The 20,650-nt window shown below is 38.9% G+C and overlaps 3 protein-coding genes across 3 annotated transcripts; all 3 read left to right on the top strand.

Annotated features, from left to right (window-relative positions):
- The first annotated feature begins 5,181 nt into the window (after positions 1–5,181).
- Positions 5,182–6,889, top strand: LOC131976450 (apolipoprotein Eb-like). The gene is made up of 5 exons (XM_059339490.1): positions 5,182–5,296; positions 5,391–5,544; positions 6,083–6,370; positions 6,463–6,630; positions 6,721–6,889. The coding sequence occupies exons 1-5, from the start codon at positions 5,254–5,256 to the stop codon at positions 6,887–6,889; spliced, it is 822 nt and encodes a 273-aa protein (XP_059195473.1). The 5' UTR covers positions 5,182–5,253.
- Positions 6,890–9,286: 2,397 nt separating this feature from the next.
- LOC131976968 (apolipoprotein Eb-like) lies at positions 9,287–11,483 on the top strand. Its single transcript, XM_059340201.1, has 5 exons — positions 9,287–9,367; positions 9,608–9,683; positions 9,784–9,937; positions 10,050–10,337; positions 10,430–11,483. The coding sequence occupies exons 2-5, from the start codon at positions 9,641–9,643 to the stop codon at positions 10,773–10,775; spliced, it is 831 nt and encodes a 276-aa protein (XP_059196184.1). The 5' UTR covers positions 9,287–9,367; positions 9,608–9,640; the 3' UTR covers positions 10,776–11,483.
- A 7,441-nt stretch (positions 11,484–18,924) lies between these two features.
- Positions 18,925–20,042, top strand: apoc1 (apolipoprotein C-I). The gene is made up of 4 exons (XM_059339441.1): positions 18,925–19,013; positions 19,395–19,462; positions 19,558–19,693; positions 19,790–20,042. Exons 2-4 carry the CDS (start codon positions 19,408–19,410, stop codon positions 19,848–19,850), a joined length of 252 nt encoding a protein of 83 aa, XP_059195424.1. The 5' UTR covers positions 18,925–19,013; positions 19,395–19,407; the 3' UTR covers positions 19,851–20,042.
- Positions 20,043–20,650: the final 608 nt, after the last annotated feature.

Below are 20,650 nucleotides of genomic sequence, written 5' to 3'. Positions count from 1 at the left end.
AAACTCTCATGAGCTTTTATTGTTGTTTGTTGTATTGTACCTTTAGTTTTACAAGGCATTAAAATTAACAAGAAATTGAAGAAAACCAGTGGGGCCTAATCATTTTTTTCATGACTGTACATTAAAGTCCCTCTCCAAACATGTTTAAACTTTATACAGATACTCTTCCATGATTAATACTTAGTTTAAGAGCTTAACTTAGTTTGAAAAAGGGCTGGAAGTTCATCTACTTTATTAAGACCCCCGTTTAGCATGCTGTCTCATCTTAGGTTGACCAGTGAAAGAGCAGTGCAAGCCTACTTTATTAGCAAGCACTCATGACACTTAGAGAAAAAAGGAAAATAAAACAATAGCTCCAGGCTTTTCAGGGGACAAGCTGTTTGCCACTGCTTTTAGTCGTCATTTAAAACACAGGCATCAGAGTGGTATCAATTGTGTCAGTCAATCCTAACTCTCAGTAAGAAAGCTAAAAAACCTTTTTCCTAAAATGCCAATCTAATCCTCAGACAAATAAAAGAATTGTTAGATATTAACCCATAAGAACCCAGACCCAGTAATCCTTAAAGGAAAATGATGGGGGATATACCACAGACCAAGTGGACTACATAAAAAAAATTCCACCCCTAAATGTCAAAGATCTGTGCTGTGACATAAACGATACATTAGGTGTTTATTGTATTTATGTTTATGATATTTCTTATTTTAAAATAAAAAAAACTTGACACATTTTCAGCTTACAGAAACAGAAGTTTGCCTTTTTCTTTGCATCTCCACAACATTTATCAAAATTGTGACATTAATAGTGCTGTTTAACAACAAATTATTTTTCAGATTTTTTTTTCAGTAGTAAAATAAATTAATAATAAATCAATAATAAATAAAAACAAATAACCATTTGCCTTTTTGTTTGCATCTCCATAACATACATCAAAATTGTGACTTTAATTTGTTCTGGAAATATGGTCAGAACAAGTTAAATGCAATACAGGACATTAACGGATTAGAATTGTTAAATGGGTTTAAACTTAGCCTCCTAACAAAAAATATGCTTTTTGAAATTAGCTACTTTTTCACATTTCTGTTTCCAGTCACAGCCATATTTTGGAGAAGTCACTTCTTGTCACAGTCACATGACACCACACCAGGGTGTTGAGTATGTGTCGCTTAGGGATTTAATGAGTTAGCAAAAAGCTGAATATGGAAGATTCTAGAAAATGTAAAGTGTTTGTTACAAGGGTGTCACCGTGGGTTATTATGGGTTAAGGAACATGTTTCCATCCAAGTTTCTGCTCCTCTTGAACTCCTTGGAGTCTTTTGCCCTTTAGCCTAGAATGATACCATCTTTTAACCCTGAGCATTGTACAGGGAACGACAGCAGGCAGCGATGTGACTCAAGGTAACTTTTGTTGATTGACACACAAAACAAAAGTTACCTGCTGCATGCACTATACCTGCACCCCCCTTAATTACAGTGACTTGGTGGCATAAACACAGACATCTGGCTCTGTCGACACACCTCTCCCATCAGCTGATAGCACTCTGACTCAGAACTAGATGATGGGGGATATGCAGCAGGAAAAACACTTGATTGTGAACTTAAGCATCAAGTTCAACAACTTTTAACCCACAGTCATTAACTGCAGTGACCCCGCTGACTCGTCTAAACAGATGGTTCCCTCTTGGGAGGGGTGAGATCATCCAAACTTAACCAAAAACCAAATTCTTCCAGAGAACAACATCACCTTGCCGGGGTTACTCTCGTACACACCATCTAAAGATGCCTCCACACGCTCGCTGCAGATAAACATCTGACTGTTGTTGTGGAGGGAAAAGGAGAAGCAGCTGAAGTTTAGATGGCTGTGTAAGATGTTTAACTGTATTACCTCATAGTTCTTCTTGAATCTCTCTGTTTCACTTCCCTGTCTGGCCTCTGGAGCAAAGAAAGGCACGACATCGCTGGGTTTGTGCGGTCTGGCCTGTGACGGTTGTTGTGCGTAGTTTGGTCACTGTGGGCCATCATGTCTGCATAATATAAACACAGAACATCTAGTTTATAGTTATCTCCATACTGGAAACACATCTAAGTAGCTGGTGCGGGGGAATGTTTCAAACAGGAGATTAAACATGTTCCTAGAACAAAAAACAAAAAGCAATTGCGTGACAATGTTTAGCCCAGAATTGTGGGATTATATTGCTCATCTTGATTTGTTTGTGTGTTTGAACTCGAATGGACTTGTTATCTAGCTGAACATGCAGTATCTCTCTGTATGTGACACACCTCCCAAGTGACACACACTGCACACTATTGTCGTGGACTATCAAGGCCAAAGGTCTTTTGATTTTTAGCAGAATATCGACAACTAAATGTAATATGTTTAAACTGGAAGTTTGATGTCTTGGTTACCATTTGAAAAGAGAAAATACAATTTTCACACATAACTAGAAAGCTATTCCTACAGTCTTTACCAATCTCTTTACACATAGTTAACCCAGGGGTTATCACACACTACAGTTATCATGTTCTCACACTAATTATCTGACCAAGCCAACCCATCTAAACTTTGTTCCTGTGTAAAGTCAGCCTTCGGTGAAAAATGATTGTTTGGTCGACAACAAAGAAGCCAAGTACTAAAGGGAAAAGGTCATTACACATGGGCAGTGATGGAATCAGAGCAAAAATGTTCATTTTATCATCATTAAACTAATGGCAGTAAAACAAACACTGATGTGCCATGACTGATGGGGTGTTTCATTAAAAAATAAGCCAGTTCCCAGCAATTTTACCACTTAAAATTAACAAACATAACTGGTGAAGTATGACAAATGAGTTATACAGCTTTTGTCTTCTTTTACAGGTTTTTCTTCACTGATGCTTTTTATTGTACCTTTATAAAGTATTTTAATTGTATCATGTTTTAGCTTGATATTTCTTTTCTTGTAAACTACTTTGCAGAATTGTTTTGAGAGGTGCTATATAACTTAAGTTATTATTATTTCTATAAAGGCCACTGACAAGATGCTCTTATCCGATGGTGGTAAAATATTGATTTTAAATCTTTGCTTCTCCGATCTTCAACTATTTTCTGCACAATGTAAAACTTTCAAACTTATTCAACAGACACCAAAAGTAAATCACTAACATCTCAAGGTGCAGCAAAAGAGAGATAGCAGAACTTCTAATTCACTGTCAGATATTCTGACATCCTCCAAATAAGTTATAGATATGTTTCAGTTTTGTGAATTGCTTAATAGCTTTTACTCAGTATTTTGGTTTTGACTTCATAGGTTTTGTTAGAGAAATGCTTTGAGGAAACCTTTAAAACTGAATTGACACCAATCGAAAATCCTCAACTATTTCTCTGCGCAGATCGTTTGATGTGGAATGATGAGCAGGTTCTCAGTTTAACATAATTTTATTATAATGCGTCAAGAAATGTACAGTTACAGAGATCTCTGGGATCTCTCAGACTGTTTGAAGGGCGGGGGCGAAAAAATAAAAATGGCACATTCTGCACAACATGGGGCTATGATGCATCATGTATGATGAAATAGACCTCATCCTTTATTACAATTAGCATTAAGTTGAAGGAGATCCAGATCAAAGTAATTAATGATATGGTACTGACAATTAAAACCATTGAACCAAACCATGTATGCATGCCCCCCCGGGAGAAAATAAATTTTTAAGTAAAATGCATCAATCTAATCCACTTTGAGAGCTAAATGAGAGCAAACACCTCACATAACATTTTTCACAGTTGGGTGACATTGTATAGAATCTTTATTGATATCCTACTGTGAAATTTTTCAAAATCACTGCAGATCATTTTCTTCACTGGGATTCTTTTTCTCTCTCTATTGCAAGGGCACGTTATCGTGTTTTCTAACTTGGCATCTAATTGCGCTTTTCTATTACGGGTACAGGCAGACTATTAATCTGCTTTTTGCTTCGTTATCCATTGCGGATTTTAGTACCACTCGATGTAGCTGTTTGTCATAGCGACTCCACATGAAAGCAACGCCTCTTTTGCATTCCCCGTTCGTCGGCTACCAAAGAGAAGCACCATGGCACCAGAAGGGCAGAAGGGCACTAAAAGGGCACTTATTAAGGCACATTATCAAGTTTTTTTGCTCTAGAGGGCACATAATCATAATGTTTTGTATGAAGAGGCACCCTAGAGGGCACCCAATCATTTCTTGCATGTGTAAAGGGCAGCCAATAAGTCAGCCAAAGTCATTTTTATTTATAAAGCCCAAAATCACAAATCACAGATTTGCCTCAAAGGGCTTCACAGACTGTACATGGTACGACACCCTCTGTCCTTAGACCCTCACATCAGCCAGGGAAAAACTCCTCAAAAAACCCTTTTAGCAGGGGAAAAAGAAGAAGAAACCTCAGGGAGAGACAGAGGAGGGATCCATCTCCCAGGACGGACAGACGTGCAATAGATGTTGTACAGGGCAAAGTAGAATAAGTACAATAAGGCACTTCCTCTCGTTTTCACCACTCTAGTAGGCACTTTAGCGCGCTTATTCAACCATGGAGGCGCCCCTCCTGCCCCCCCTCTGAGTCCGCCACTGTCCCTGATACACAGACAGGTTTCAGGTTGTGAAGTCTGAACCCCTCTCCTTTCCCTTGAACCCATTATTTCATCCTCACAATGGTTTACTTGTCATGACGGTGGATTTCTTCCAGGAAGTTTCACATTCTTGATCCGCTGATTCATCAGTTTTAATCAATACAGGGACACGCCATGTCAGAAGATTGCTGCCCGGCACAGTGTGTCCTGACCTGCTATCAAAACTTGTTAAGACAAACATTCTGCCTTGTTATGAGATATAATTTGGAGACACAGATTATAGAATCTTAATCAGTTTAAGCAAATGTAATATATGTATTGCGCAGCGTTGGTAGCCTCGTGTCTCCCTATAAAAGCCCGCAGTCAGTGTCCAGGAAGCACGAAGGAAACTCAATCCCTCAGGTGAGTGAAAGGCTGCAGAGACCTCGTGTCAGAATTTAATATAGAAACTTATTTCTGCTTAGTCTAACTGTTTTTTGATCCTCAATTATATGCTGTGTATATATTTTCCTGTTAAAATATTATTTTCATAAATTGCAAGTCTATAAAAGAGGGAGCTAAAAATCTACATGGCATAAATTTAGCTTCATGTGTTTGTATCATTGTTGCTAACTCACCTTTTCACCCCTTTACCTCACAGGTGTATCTGTCTGTATCTGTCTATCCAACAACCATGAAGACTGTAGCTCTGTTCCTTGCTCTGGCAGTCATCACTGGTAAGAAGTCATCACCAGGATTTGCCAACTTTATTTTTAAAAAGACTTGATGTTTGTACATTTATCTTACCTTCTCTGTATGTACTTGTAATAGGCTGCAATGCCCGTGCTGTGAGCAAGGCTAATGCCACCCCAAATGACTGGGAGAAAACCGTGGATCAATTCTGCCTGTATGTCTCTGATGTGAACCAGAAAGCTGGTGGAGTGGTGCAGGATCTCAAGGTCTCTCAGCTCAGCAAGGAGCTGGAGTAAGTTAACGGTCTCTTTACATTTTACATTTACATTTAGTCATTTAGCAGACACTTTTATCCAAATCGACTTACAGGAAGAATAAAAGCAAACAATCAAGGTATAGTGCAAAAAGAGCTATTAGTGCATCAATAAGTGCTAGTGACAATTCTTTAAGGAGTAGAATTATCGTGGGGTGCTAGGAGAGAAGATGCTCTCTGAAGAGATGGGTCTTCAGGAGTTTTTTAAAGGTAGAGAGGGACGCCCCTGTTCTGGTAGGAACTGGTAGTGTGTTCCACCAGCGGGGAACAAGAAATGCAAAGAGTCTGGATTGTCTTGGACCAACGGGGGGCAGAGCCAGGCGCCGTTCATTGGAAGAGCGCAACGGTCGTGAGGTAGCATATGTCTGAATCAGAGCGTTCAGGTAGGTAGGAGCAGTACCGGAGACAACTTTGTAGGCAGCATTAGAGATTTGAATTTGATGCTTACATCTCACTGACGTCTTTCTTTTTCCTGCTGACCAGTCTAATTTGTCCTCATGTCTGATCTTTCTTGCAGCACTCTAATCACTGACAGCATGGCAGAGCTGGCCACATACAGAGATGACAGCCAGACCAAGATTGTCCCCTTCACCAAAACCTCCCACAGTCAGATGTCTCAGTACCCCCAAGCCCTGTCCACCAAACTCCAGAAGGACATGCTGGATACCAAGGGACACGCTGTCAAGTACCTGCATGAGCTCAAGACCCTGATGGATCAGAACAGAAATGATGTTCGCCGCCAAATCAACACCTACGCCAACAAGCTGAAGTATCACCTGAACAGGGAAACTGATGAGATTCGCCAGTAAGTTGGGCGGAGGCTTTCACACTCTAACTCTTCCTTGTCTTTGTTATTATAAAATCTAAACCTCTCCATCTTTTCTTTTCCCCCTCAAGCACCGTGGCCACCTACCTGGGTGAGCTCCAGTACCGCACCTCCCACAACTTGCACTACCCTAAGCCCTACGTCAAGCAGGTCAGTGACACGGCCAACAAGCAGATGAGTGACATCACCACCCTGCTGCACACCCAGGCTCAGGGCTTGGGCCAGCATCTGCAGAACCACGCTCAGGGCTTGGGCCAGCATCTGCAGACCCAGGCTCAGGGCTTGGGCCAGCATCTGCAGACCCAGGCTCAGGGCTTGGGCCAGCGTCTGGCTCAGGGCATCAGGACCCACGTGGGGGCTGTCGCAGAGAGTCTGCACACCAACCTGGAAGGCAAGATGCACGACCTCACAGGGGTGAGAGATGACTCCCCTTACGCCACCAATGTCCGTGAGCAGATCAAGAACGTCATGCAGGTCAAGCAGCCCTCCAAGTCCTAAAGACTGTTTTCTTGATACCCTGGCAAAAAGGGGGGAAGGGGGGAGTTGAGAGTTACTGAGGATATCTTCATTACGGTGCAGAACACCTATCTTCATTACGGTGCTCTATTTTTCAGTGTGAGGGGGGTTGAAGAGATGAAGGAGGGAGAATGAGGTGCAGAACAGTCAGATAAATGTCTGTTTGACTCTGCATAGTCACCCTTTCTTCTCTTATTGACTCCCTCGAACACATATTTTCAGGTTAAAGGTTGCTGTATAAATAAATACTTGAAAAGGAATGCTTGTTGTATGTGTGCTCCTTGTATAGTATATAGTATCATAACATTACTAGTATTAATTGTTTGAAATCTCTGAAGAATCTCATCATAGTGTACACACCGGCAGTAGCCCCCGTGGCCCTTTCATAATTTTCCCAGAGGAAATGTTCTAGTTATTTTAACAGTTTTGAGATCATTTCTAGAGCAGTGTTTTTACTGAGAATAGGGAAGTGTGTGTTTGATTCCAATCTAATACAATGAAAATCTTAATCATAACAGGAAAATAATGGGTCTATCTGATGGAAATGCATCTTTGTGACATCAATATGCACCAGAACTTATGTTAAACCACTAAACAAATATATGTTGCTCAATAATCTGGGGTAAACACTTTCTTTCTGCATCAAACATCCCCTTTCCTCTGCCAATTACATCATCCTGGAAATTTATTTTCCTGTGTGGAAACCTACAAAATAAACAGATGCGATTCCAGTATTTTATCCTCTATGTTTCCTGTATAATTTACTTCTTTTGTTCAGTGTCCAGTTTAGAGGTGAAAGTTTAGGTTTATTGTAATACTACCTGTAATCCTTCTTTTGTAAAAATGGGCTTGCTGTACTAGAGTGTCCCCCAAGCCTGAACATGCCCACCTTGTAGTCCTGACATCTTATTTGTACTTGAGGCATTAACTGGTAATCATGAAGCAGTACAGTACAGCAAGTACAGGACATAGAAAATGCAATCTGGCGCATGAGATCCTCAAACAGGAAAGTCACACAGCTACATTCACCACTTAAAGAATGTGATTGACATGCAAAGATGATTGATGTGTCTGCAGGAGGTGGATATGTGGTGTCAATGATCAACACAGCAGACCTTTTAGATTTCAAGGGATGTGTGAATGACTTTTTTACATCCTGTTGCCAGGGGGATTTATATTCAGATGAGAGCACTCTGGTCATAATAATCAAAGGAAAACCTGCAAAGTTGTGGTCACTTAACACCTCAGCTGCAAGAACCAGAGGTGGAGGAATTACTGAAAACTGCAGATGAAAAACTAAAGGTTAAGTAGCTTGGAGTAATAGAAATAAATTAGCAGCAAAACAAACTTAAATGTAAAAACCCTCAATTTCAATATCTTACTTGTAATATGGCTACATTGTAAAAAAGAAAAAAAGAAAAAAGCTTATAAAATGCAAAAGGTCTGGCAGCAAAAGTTTTCAAACACTTACTGCTAAATAACAATAAACAGATATTTTCTGTTAATTTAAAGAATATGGATATTATAATATAACTGTATTTAAAAAAAGATGTCTGTTTTTTAACTTAGTATTTACATTTTTAACATAAAATTTAAAGTTTTACTGTAATAAAAAGCAGAACATTTTCTTAATTTTACATTCAGCAATTAATTGTGTATTTTTCACATCATTTACTGTAAATTAAACATTCAAGACCATTAAATAATTTAATACTGTAAAAAAATATATTATATTAATTTTCAGATTGTAATAAAGTAATTTCCCTTTTCTTTTTTCTCTCTCTCTTTTTTTATTTTATTTTTTACATTTTTTAACATTAAGTTTAAAGTTTTAAAGATTTTCTTAATTTTACAATCAGCAATATTTTGTGTATTTTTTCATATAATTTACTGTAAATTAAACATTCAAGACCATTAAGCAATTGAATACTGTAAAAAAAATGCTATAATGTCCCATTATATTAATTTTCAGATTTCAACATTGTAATAAAAGTAAATTCCTTTTTTGATTTGCACTTAAAAACAAAAAAAAAGTAAAATAATACAGTACATTTCTGGAAGTAACTTTTACTACTTTTACTTAAGTAAAGATCTGAAATATTTCCAATTCTGAGTAGAGGAATAAAGAACATATGAAGTAGCTAACTTTCTGTGGATAAAGATGCAAACAGATGCATATTTTCACACTGAAGGTGAAACTTTCACCCCGTTATTCTCGTGACAGTCCGATTGCTCAATCTTCCCCTTAAACAATGCAAACCTGTGAGAACTTCGGACGCGGTGTTGGTGGCACGTTGCGTGGAGGGGGACAGGAATCTGTGCAGACAAATCATCACCACCACGTGAACGCGTATAATCCCCACCCCCACGCGCAGCAGCAGCGGCGTTGGCAGCCTCGTGCCTCCCTATAAAAGCCCGCAGTCAGCGTCCAGGGAGCACGGAGGAAGCTCAACCTCTCAGGTGAGTGAAAGGCTGCAGAGACCTCATGTCAGGATTTAATATAGAAATTTATTTCTACTTAATCTGACTTTGCTTAGTCTCTTTTTTAAATCCTCAATTACATGCTGTGTATATATTTTATATATTTTTCATAAATTGCAAGTCTATAAAAGAGGCAGTTAAAAATCTACATGGCATAAATTTAGCTTCATGTGTTTGTATCATTGTTGCTTACTCACCTTTTCACTCTTTACCTCACAGGTGTATCTGTCTGTATCTGTCTATCCAACAACCATGAAGACTGTAGCTCTGTTCCTTGCTCTGGCAGTCATCACTGGTAAGAAGTCATCACCGGGATTTGCCAACTTTATTTTTAAAAAGATTTGGATTTGATGTTTGTACATTTATCTAACCTTCTCTTTATGTACTTGTAATAGGCTGCAATGCCCGTGCTGTACGCCAGGCTGATGCCACCCCAACCAGCTGGGAGGCAACCGTGGATCAATTCTGGCAGTACGTCTCTGAGCTGAACCAGAAAGCTGATGGAGTGGTGCAGGATCTCAAGGCCTCTCAGCTCAGCAGGGAGCTAGAGTAAGTTAACAGTCTCTTCCCGTCCCATTTCCAGACCTTACATCTAACTAACGTCTTTCTTTTTCCTTCTGACCACTCTAATTTGTCCTCATGTCTGATCTTTTTCTTGCAGCACTCTGATCACTGACAGCATGGCAGAGCTGGCCACATACAGAGATGACATCCAGACCAAGATCGCCCCCTACACCGAAACCTCCACCGGCCAGCTGTCTCAGGACCTGCAGCTCCTGACCACCAAACTCCAGAAGGACATGCTGGATGCCAAGGAACGCAGCGTGGAGTACCTGGGTGAGCTCAAGACCATGATGGAGCAGAACAGCGATGATGTTCGCGGCCGCATCAACACCTACACCCACAAGCTGAAGAAACGCCTGAACAAGGACACTGAGGAGATTCGCAAGTAAGTTGGGCGGAGGCTTTCACACTCTAACTCTTCCTTGTCTTTGTTATTATAAAATCTAAACCTCTCCATCTCTTCTTTTCCCCCTCAAGCACCGTGGCCACCTACATGGGTGAGCTCCAGTCCCGCGCCTCCCAGAACTTGGACTCCGTGAAGGTGAGCGTTGAGCCCTACGTCCAGCAGGTCAGTGACACCGCCAACAAGAAGATGAGTGACATCACCACCCTGCTGCAGAACCAGGCTCAGGGCTTGGGCCAGCAGCTGGAGACCCAGGCTCAGGGCATCAAGACCCAGATGGAGGCTGTCGCAGAGGACCTGCGCACCAACCTGGAAGGCAAGATCGACGAGCTCACCGAGCTGATCTCCCCTTACGCCACCAAGGTCCGTGAGCAGATCGAGAACGTCATGGAAAAGGTCAAGCAGACCACCAGCTCCTAAAGACTGTTTTCTTGATACCCTGGCAAAAAGGGGGGAAGGGGGGAGTTGAGAGTTACTGAGGATATCTTCATTATGGTGCTCTGTTGTTCAGTGTGAGGGGGGTTGAAGAGATGAAGGAGGGAGAATGAGGTGCAGAACAGTCAGATAAATGTCTGTTTGACTCTGCATAGTCACCCTTTCTTCTCTTATCGACTCCATCGATCACTGAACACAGGCACCCCAGTCAATAACGGCCTTTTAACAAACAGGAGACAATTATTTGTAATATGCTTTGCTTTTCTACTGTTAATTCACTGTGTTAGCTGTCTATCCACCCTCCCAAGGTTTTGTATTGAGTTTCCTACATTTTTGTTTGGTTGTAAATGTAACTACTGAGCCTCACAGGCGAGTATGGGTAATCCTTAAATGCACCAAACGTAAATGTCTGTCATTTCAATAAATGCACTGAGTTATGACGATCAAAAGATGGGGACACATGTAATAATGTGTCAGCTTGTTTTTTCTCGCGGTGAACCACAGAGTGCCCTTCTCTACTGTCTGAATGTAAAGCGACTTAATGCATTTCTGGCATAAGTGAGTGTAATGCTGCCTGTCTGTTCTTCAGCCCCACTATGTGTGTCACATGTCACATGCCCACCATGCTGCTCACTGTAAGTGCACTGTCAGTGTGCTGAACAGTGCTGAGTGAATAAAGAAACAAGAAAAGATGCTCTGCTTCCACTGTTTGTTTCTCTGATCAATCATTAAAGTGTAATCTATAATTTAAGACGAGGTTCAGTTACACTTAGAAGTCAAGATTCACAAAGCTATTCCTGATCCCGTTTTAAATTTTCTCTCTACAGCAGTATAAATATTATGTTGAAGATGTATATTATAATCTCTGCTAAAATTATCATCTGATAGCTTTATATTTATCCACAATGCAGGGTTCTTACAATCTCGAAAGTCTGGGAAACACTTAATTTTTGACAGAAATAACTATAGACCTTAAAAGTCCTTAAAAATGGTGCTTTGTCCACACAATCATTTAAACCAAACATCTTTAAATATTTTTAATGAAACAATCCTGTCATATTTCTTTGTTTGCACCTGGAGTCTTACACCAGCTGAGATACAGTCATGGAAAAAATATTAGACCACCCTTTTTCTTCAATTTCTTGTTCATTTTAATGCCTGGTACAACTAAAGGTACATTTCTTTAGACAAATATACTTATTACAACGAAAATAGCTCATAAGAGTTTAATTTAAGAGCTGATATCTTGACATTTTCCATGGTTTTCTTAATCATTTTGGAATTTTCTCCCATGACGGTAAATAATAGCTCAATAAGACTGAAGAGCAAGTGTTAAATAACCATGATCAAAAGATGATGGAAGTTAATATAAACAGCTGGTAAAATAAACAGTGTAAACTAAACTTAAATACTAAAACAGACTGATTAGATTACCTTATTTGTTTCATAGCACCAACATTTTTATACTTTATATTCATATTTATTCTGCACTGGAATTCTATTCTACTCCTTCTTTAGACACTTTATATTTTATTGTATTTTTATATTCTATTGCTTGAAGTATGCCTAGGTTGTTCTTTTTACTTAATTGTGTTGTTATTGTCTCTGTGTGTAATGCTGCTGCTACACTGTAATTTCCCAGCTTGGGATAAATAAAGTATATCTATCTATCTATCTATCTATCTAATACTTGGAGAGTCTGTAAATATTTTAGTATAGGTACGTTAAAGGCTTGAAAATTGTCCTCTATAAATGCTGCCTGAACCCTGATCATTACACAACACATTTAGCCATTGTTGCATAAAGCTACAGGACTTCTTGTATAAGGACATTTATCTGAAGCTTTTAGCTTACTTGAGCACCCCAACCTCCTCCTAATGCACATATTTCAACACATGCATCTACTTCTTTGCTTATTGGTCTTAAATGTATTGTACTACAGAATTAAATAATCATAAGAAAGTATTATTTGCTTTCCCTGCACCTGTACTCCACCCGTCCTCTCCCTTTCTCCGTTTACTCTCCTCGTGCAGCCGCCCCCCACACAGCTCTCAGCCCACAGCTTTTCCAGTCCAGACTTGTAAAGATCTGTTCCCAGATTCCTTTGTCTTGATCCATGCAGGCATTTGGGAACACGTTGTGCCCTGGATTGAATTCTCCTTATTGTGACATTATCATATCGGCTTTATCTCGGCTCAGATCGTAAACATACACTAGCGCACAAACGTTTGGGGTCATCCAGTAAATGTCTGTTGTTTTCCATGAAAACAAACTGTTTTATTTATCAAGGGTCGAAATAATAATTTTAACCTGTAAAAATCTCTAACTTTACCTCCATTTTCCATGGTTTTCTTGATAATAACCATAAACATTTTCAAGGAAACCATGGAAAATGTCTAGATATCAGCTCTTAAATCCAACTCTTATGAGCCATTTTTGTTGTTATCATTATATTTGTCCAAACAAATGTACCTTTAGTTGTACTAGGCATTAAAATGAAAAATAAATTGAAGAAAACAAGGGTCTAATATATTTTTCCATGACTGTATAACAGATATTCCATAAGAAAATCAGCCGTTTCCAGCTTAAAATTGTGCTTTTCTTTCAAAAATAAGAACATTTCTAAGTGACGCCAAACTTTTAAGTGGTAATGTAGTTTCTCAGATATGCCAATAAGAGATATTCATACATACACTGATACTGTTGGTGTAAAGTATGCCTGGAAGTACTTTTATGTTTGCAGCCATGTGCATCCTGGTGGCCTAAAGGTTAAGATGCATGTCAAGAAACTGCAGTGTTTGTTTCTGACAGGAGACCATTTGTTGCACGTCACTCTGCCCCCAGGTTTCCTGTCTGTCTCTGCACTATTAGTGAGTAAATAAAGTTCATTTTTAATTTTTCTGACTGGTATTATTGAGAATCTTATCTGTCCCCAATCAGGAGTACCACTACACTAGTGGCTGAAAAGAATATAAGCACAAAATGAGCAGACTTCAGCATCTGGACCAGCCCGAGGGGGAAAATATGGCCATGAGTGTCATAAACTCAGATCACCCAGTTAATAAAAGTTATGCTTATGCGACACAGCAGGGGTTTTCCTTTGAAGTGCAGAGCAGAGGCCAGTAGAGGACACCATTTGTTCCTTGTTCTTCTGCTCTCCTCTCCTCTGACCCCTCCGCTTGAATCCATGCTGCACAAAGATGCAGCTGTGTTTTCTTTTTTTGGAAGATAAAGTAAACTACATTTGCTTCATAAAGAAACACAAACTCTGTGAGTTGCAAGAGCAGAATGCACGTTTCTCTGAGATTTAAGTCAAGGAGCTGGTAACAGATTAAGAATCTGTTAGAAATGTGTAAAGTTGCGATAAAACAATGAGATATGCATTCATAAAGGTAGCATAAACTGACTCAAGAATCAATGTGATATAATTCATGAGTTGTGATGAATTGTTACAGCGGCCTAAAGGACAATGATGGTCAGAATCAGACCAAGATAAGTAAGTTTTAATTATATTATTATATAATTTTATTTATAAAGTGCTTTTCACAGGCAAAAAGCCACAAAGTGCTTTACAAGGGCATAAACAACATACAGGCAAACATAGGAAAACACAATACAACAGGAAAACATAATTAAAGCCTGGACATCTAGTTCAGTAGTTCTCAACCTTTTTGAACTGCGACCCCCAATTTAACATGCATGTTGCTCACTGAACAGAATCTCACACGCACAGTTCAGATCATACAAACTCAGTTGATACAACGAATTTTGGACAAATAATGAAGCAGACAACAACTAAAACATCTCTGTCTGTGCATATATATATTTTGTTTATATTTTATTGTTACTTTTAATCTAAGTCCTTTGCTATAAGTTTAAAGGTCCATTCTGACCTCCTGAGTATGTAACAGTCAGCTTCAAGCCAGAGACTCCTTGTATAGTAATAACTTGCTACTTTGGGATTTGTCAGAAAAGACACAAAATTACCCAAAAAAGAATCAAATTGACCACAAAATTACACAAAATGATCAAAAAAAGACACAAAATCACCAAAAAACTACATAAAATTAAGCAGAAAAGGACTCAAATTGACCACAAAATGACAAAAAATGATCACAAAAAGACACAAATTGACCAAAAAGAGACACAAAATGACAAAAAAAGACACAAAATTAACCAAAAAAGAAACAAAATGACCAAAAAAACCCACAAAATGACTAAAAAAAGACACAAAATGGCCCAAAAAAGAAACAAAATGACAAAAAAGACACAAAATGACTAAAAAAGACACAAAATTACCAAAAAAGAAGGAAACAAAATGACCAAAAAAGTCAGAAATTGACCACAAAATGACCAAAAAGAAAAAAATTAGCAAAAAAAGACACAAAATGACCAAAAAAGTCACAAATTGACCACAAAAGATCAAAAAAGACACAAAATGCCCAGAAAAGACACAAAATGACCAAAAAAACCCACAAAATGACCCCCAAAAAAAGACATGAAATGACCAAAAAGACTAAAACACATTAACACATGAACACTTTAACACAGTGGAGACAGAGCTGACTTCCAAAATGATTTGGCAAGACCCACAAATCATCTCACAACCCCAATTGGGGTCGGGACCCCAAGGTTGAGAATAGCTGGTCTCGTTGACCAGGTACATATAGTCAATTAAATGCCTGTCTAAAGAGATATGTCTTAATCTGACATTTAAAAGAATCCACAGACACAGCAGACTGTAAGTGTGCAGGCAGAGCGTTCCAGGAAAGCGTATGGATTTAAAGGCTCGATCACCCCGAGTCGTAAGACGGGAGCGTCGACTGACAATAAATTTAAGGTGTTTGATTGGAGGGAGCGGGCAGAGGGATATGTGAAGTAGCTCAGTTACATATACCGGGGCTAGATCATGCAGTGCTCTGTCGGTGAGAGTGAGAATGTTAAACTTGATCCTGTATGCAGTGAAGAGATTTGAGTACAGGGGTGATGTGAGATTGTCTATTTGTCTTAGTGAGTAGCCTTGCTGCAGCATTTTGAATTGACTGTCGACAAGATAGACATTGGAAGTCACCCTCTTTCTCTCTGTCCTTACTTCCCCTGTTTAAAGGGACAGTTCAACCCCCAAAATCAAAAATACATATTGGTTCTCTCACCTGTAGCTCTATTTATCAATCTAGATTGTTTTGGCGTAAGTTTGTTGGAGATATCGGCTCTAGAGCTGCCTGCTTTCTCCGAAATAATGGAACTAAATGCCACTTTGCTTATGGTGCTCAAAGTGCCAAAAATATCTCTTCCCAGAAAGAATGACCCGGTTACTCAAGATAATTCGCAGTTCTTTTTATGAAAAGTTTTTTTGCAGTAATTATACTAGAAAGACAATAAATAAGGCAAAAGCCCCCCAATTTTTTTTTTTTTAAATGTTGGTTTGGAATTGTATGCATATATTGATTGATACATAGACATTGGTATGCCTTTCAAAGTTTTTTTTTTGTTATTTTAAGTTCCCTTTTCTACAAAACAACCTTGCTGTGTTACAGGAAAACATGTTTACCCTTTCTATCCGTGTGAAAGGGCATTGCATGTAAAGTGAAAGAATGACTAACACCATGACTAGGTGTTTGTTCCCTATGATATCACTCCTTTCAGGAACTAGTGCTTATTTAGAAAACAGACAAGCGAAACTCCTCCATCTAACTGTCCATTGTCGCAAGGATCAGTCATGGATCGTAAAAACAGGAAAACCACAAGCATCCTGCCAGTTCAGCACTTCTGCTCCGTCTGCTCCTATAGGGTGTCTGCACTCTGAGTGCTGCCCAGCAACTAAAGAAAAAAAAAAGTCCCAGCAAACTCACAGGTGCTGGCTAGCCCATGACTGCAAGTAACCCTCCAAAAACACCCCATGCAGAGATTTTACCTCCTATTACAGCCCCCTCTCCTCTTTCCATCCTCCCCCTCCCCTTCGGAGCTGGCACACAGAATCTCTCACCACAGGAGCCCTTGGCCAAACACAAAAACAGCTTTTTTGTAAGCTTGTTATTGCAAATTGGGAGCATGCAAGGCGTGCACTTTCACGCCCTATGCCTCCTACAATTATTCAAGAGGAGTTTATATGCACGCAAGCACAAGCTCATACATAAACTCACTGGCCACTTCATGACAAAAGAGATGGAGATTTACCCTTCAGAGGTAACATGTGGGTGTTGTGGCATGTGAAGGCTGATTTCCCTCTATTGTAGTCTATTCATCATAGCAATAGGCCAAGTCATCAGCAACAAATGGGCATTTGGCCCTTTGCAGCAGACCTCTTGGCGTGAAAACAGAGATGTCCAGCAGTGATGAAGCCTTCAAACCATCACACACAGACTTCCTGGCTCTAAGTCAGGTCACAGTTGTAATGAGGGGTTACTGCAGTTCAAACGACTGTACTGTTCTTCCCGTTGCATGCTAACTCACAAGATGGACCACATAAGGCTTTGTCTGAATCACTTCCCTTTTAAGAAAAGGAAGGTCTGGATAAAATAGGCATCAAATGAGGCAACGAAATTCTTCAGAGTGCAGTTAATGGAAAAAAACACCAAAACAGGACATTGCACAAAAAGCAGTCTGCTGTCACTGACCTTTGCTGCATAAACTCAATACATTTAGAAATGTAGGCCAGGGATGATGTGCAATCAGCACAGCAGGCAAAAAGAAAAAGGAATAAAGATTATAAAATAGTTATATGTACATTTTGGGGTACTTGTAGTTATAATTGTAGTATTTTTTTGCTATTAGACTTCAACTCCACAACATGTCTGAGACAAATTCTTAACTTTTTACTTACTTTAATATTTTACACAAACATAGATGATTTGACATCTTAATGCATTGTTATACATTAAACAGCCTCACCTTCAACAAATAAAATACTTAAATTTTGAAAAATATGAAAATAAAATACTGAAAGTTGTTCTGCGTAATGACTACAGATAGTACATTTAGTTGCTAATGCTTTTAATTTATTTTTTATTGCAATACTTTTATTTCTATTTGATTACTTTTAGTTGCTTTGCTATTTTGGTATTCATCACTTGACTGCAAATGTTTGAAGTATGCAATATGACATGTCACCTTTATATACTTTGATCTCATCTTTATAACTGTTCACCCCTGAATTATTTTATGCATTATTATCATGATTATTATTATTATTATTATTAGTAGTAGTAGTAGTAGTAGTAGTAGGACTGCATTCATGTTCACATTCAGTCTAATTATTGCAACTACTGGCTAATCTTTATTACTTTAAGTCATATTTTATTTATGTTACATTTTATCAGTTATTTTAACTTACACTATTCTATGTTCAGCTTCTCATTTTCTTTCTACTTGTGTGATCTCCCTCCTTTTCAGCATTGGTGGAATGACCTGAAAAAGTGACTTTATTTTAAGTTTATGATTGCCAGTGTTTGCTTCTCTGCAACAGTTATGCATATGATAATGTGAATTTGAAGCTGTAACACTTTAAAAATATATATATCAGTATTTGTCAAATAGGGACTAAAGCTACGTGATGTGAAGCTTGTGCATCACTTACATCACTCAATCATATCTGATCCTGGAGCAGTCTGGTTGCTTGATGTCAAAAAATCTTTATTAGCTGTAATCACTAAATGTAAAAGCTGTACTGAGTTCATGCTCGGCCAACACTTCAGGTCCAAAGGAGCTTCCAAATAGTTCAGGTCTGCTGGTAATCTGTGCTGACCTCTGTTCCTCCTGCATAACATCTCACCTTATCTATTGACAGCACTGCTGCTGAGGGATACACTCTGAGCACATCTTTGCCTTATTTAACACTAAAAGCCCAACAGGGAGCACAGATCTGATAACAAGATGACCCATCTCCTCCCTTTACTCACATCCACTTCTATGTAAATGATGTTTGATCCTGCATACAGATGATTTTAATCTCATCAGTGTGCTGCATGTGACACAATCTGACAGCATTATGCAATCCTGCACTGCTTCTCTGTGGCAAATTTATCACAATCAACAGCTATCTTTTATTAATGCAATTACATAGATGCTGGTCAATAAAGGGGGCAGTGGCACCTCAAGGTCTCCACGTGTACATGTTGACTGAAGTCTGGTGGTGCGCGTCACTCTCTGAGCGCTTATAAAGCGACACACTTGGAGGCTCAAACACACTCGATTTTTTTCCTCCTCCTCTGAAACGACCAACAGGTATGTTTACTATTTAATTTGCATCACTAAATTATATTTTTTTAAAAAGCTACATGGGAAATGACGCTGAGATGTATAGCTTAAAACGAGTTATTGTATTTAACTTTATTTAAAAGTTTTGCTCTAACCAAAAGTTATTTCTTAATATTGATATCATGGCGACAGCTGCGTGGTAGAAGGAATAACTATGGTTAAAAAAAACAACACACATAACTGAGACATAAATCAAGCTATAAGTTCATAAATAGTAACGTAAAGGGAGCTGTCCAGTAGCTTTGGTGCTGACTTAAGGGGGCGCTACTTTTAATGTCTCAATTTTGATCTGTGCCATGAAAACGCGACAATTAACACGCAACATGTGTCTGTCCTCCCTCCTCACAGACTCACAGCCAAGATGAAACTGTACCTTGCAGTTGCCGTGCTGATGCTGGCTTTTGTCGCATACACAGGTAGGTCTGGTGTAAAATGCGCACGTCGCAGCTACGTTTTTGTCCTTCATCTTCCATAACTTTGTCTAATCTCTGTCTATCGCTCGCACCTGCAGAGGCTCAGGAGGAAACCATCGAGCAGAAGCTGGCTACCTTCACCAGCCAGGTGAACGACGTGGGCAGGACCCTGGCTGAAAAGGCCAAGACCGCCTTAACAGAGTTTCAGGAGAGCGAATTCGCAAAGAAAACAACGTAAGCGCGCTCACAAACGAGAAATAATAACATGCACAGATATTCACATGCATTATTTTCCTCTAACACACGTTTTTTTGTCCTTTTTGCTCACAGGAGCTGGTTCCAAGAACAGGTTCAGAAGTTCCAGAACCAGTATCAGGCAATTACCCAGTAAACGGCCTGCAACCTCCTCTCCTCCCCCCCAACTCTGACCTCTGACCTCTTCACCCTCTCATGTCATGACACACATTGTTCTGCTGACCAGACACAGTGGTTATGTTTCTGCTCTGTAAAGAGATGTCTTTTTTATAATTTGAATGTCATTTCTGAAGAAATAATGTGAAAAAGTGCAATAAAGACATCAAAACATGAAACTGTTTTTTTAAATTTATATATATTTATAAAAATGTAAAGTGAGTGATCTAAATCAAATCAATATTTGGTGTCAGAGTGCATTCTTCTAAGCCTTTTTTGGTCCAACTGTCTACGCCTTCTGCACAATACTGTGCAGCCAGTGTTAGTATCAGTATTTCTCATTGTAAAGAACATCAGAACTTCAAATGAGAGGACAGCATGGCCAACATATGTTATATAAAGACTATTACAGAGTTCTATAATATCGTTTAAATGTATAATAAGTGTTGAAACCCCCCGAATAAGTTCCTTTTCTATATACAATATCTAGGTAATATGGAAAAAAGGAGGATAATTAAGAAGGGAGCTATTTGATTAATTAAGTTTTTATACATTACAGGCAGAAATGCTTTATTCTGAAGGTAAAATAGAGAGAGATATTTTCTTGAAGTATTAATTCCACATTTCTTCACCTTCCTAAATTAATGGCCAAAGTCATATTTAGACTTTTTTTTTTTTTTTGCCTAAGTCATCTCCTATTCAATGTGTTTGTTTATTTCAGTTTTGGTGTTTCCTCAATAACCTGAAAAAATGACTTTATTTTGATTTTTTATACTGCCA

Source organism: Centropristis striata, chromosome 8, assembly GCF_030273125.1.
Source record: "Centropristis striata isolate RG_2023a ecotype Rhode Island chromosome 8, C.striata_1.0, whole genome shotgun sequence".
In the NCBI taxonomy this organism is placed as follows: Eukaryota; Metazoa; Chordata; class Actinopteri; order Perciformes; family Serranidae; genus Centropristis; species Centropristis striata.
The sequence above is the reverse complement of the archived record's forward strand: the minus strand, read 5'-3'. Positions and strand labels throughout refer to the sequence as shown.

Excerpts from the sequence above, each read along its gene's own strand:
- LOC131976450 (XM_059339490.1), top strand. The coding sequence starts at position 5,254 with ATGAAGACTGTAGCTCTGTTCCTTGCTCTGGCAGTCATCACTG. Across the intron at positions 5,297-5,390 it reads TGCTCTGGCAGTCATCACTG|GCTGCAATGCCCGTGCTGTG; the intron begins GTAAGAAGTCAT and ends TACTTGTAATAG. Across the intron at positions 6,631-6,720 it reads GGCCAGCATCTGCAGAACCA|GGCTCAGGGCATCAGGACCC; the intron begins CGCTCAGGGCTT and ends GGGCCAGCGTCT.
- LOC131976968 (XM_059340201.1), top strand. The coding sequence starts at position 9,641 with ATGAAGACTGTAGCTCTGTTCCTTGCTCTGGCAGTCATCACTG. Across the intron at positions 9,684-9,783 it reads TGCTCTGGCAGTCATCACTG|GCTGCAATGCCCGTGCTGTA; the intron begins GTAAGAAGTCAT and ends TACTTGTAATAG. Across the intron at positions 10,338-10,429 it reads GACACTGAGGAGATTCGCAA|CACCGTGGCCACCTACATGG; the intron begins GTAAGTTGGGCG and ends TTCCCCCTCAAG.
- apoc1 (XM_059339441.1), top strand. The coding sequence starts at position 19,408 with ATGAAACTGTACCTTGCAGTTGCCGTGCTGATGCTGGCTTTTGTCGCA. Across the intron at positions 19,463-19,557 it reads GGCTTTTGTCGCATACACAG|AGGCTCAGGAGGAAACCATC; the intron begins GTAGGTCTGGTG and ends TCGCACCTGCAG. Across the intron at positions 19,694-19,789 it reads GAATTCGCAAAGAAAACAAC|GAGCTGGTTCCAAGAACAGG; the intron begins GTAAGCGCGCTC and ends TTTTGCTCACAG.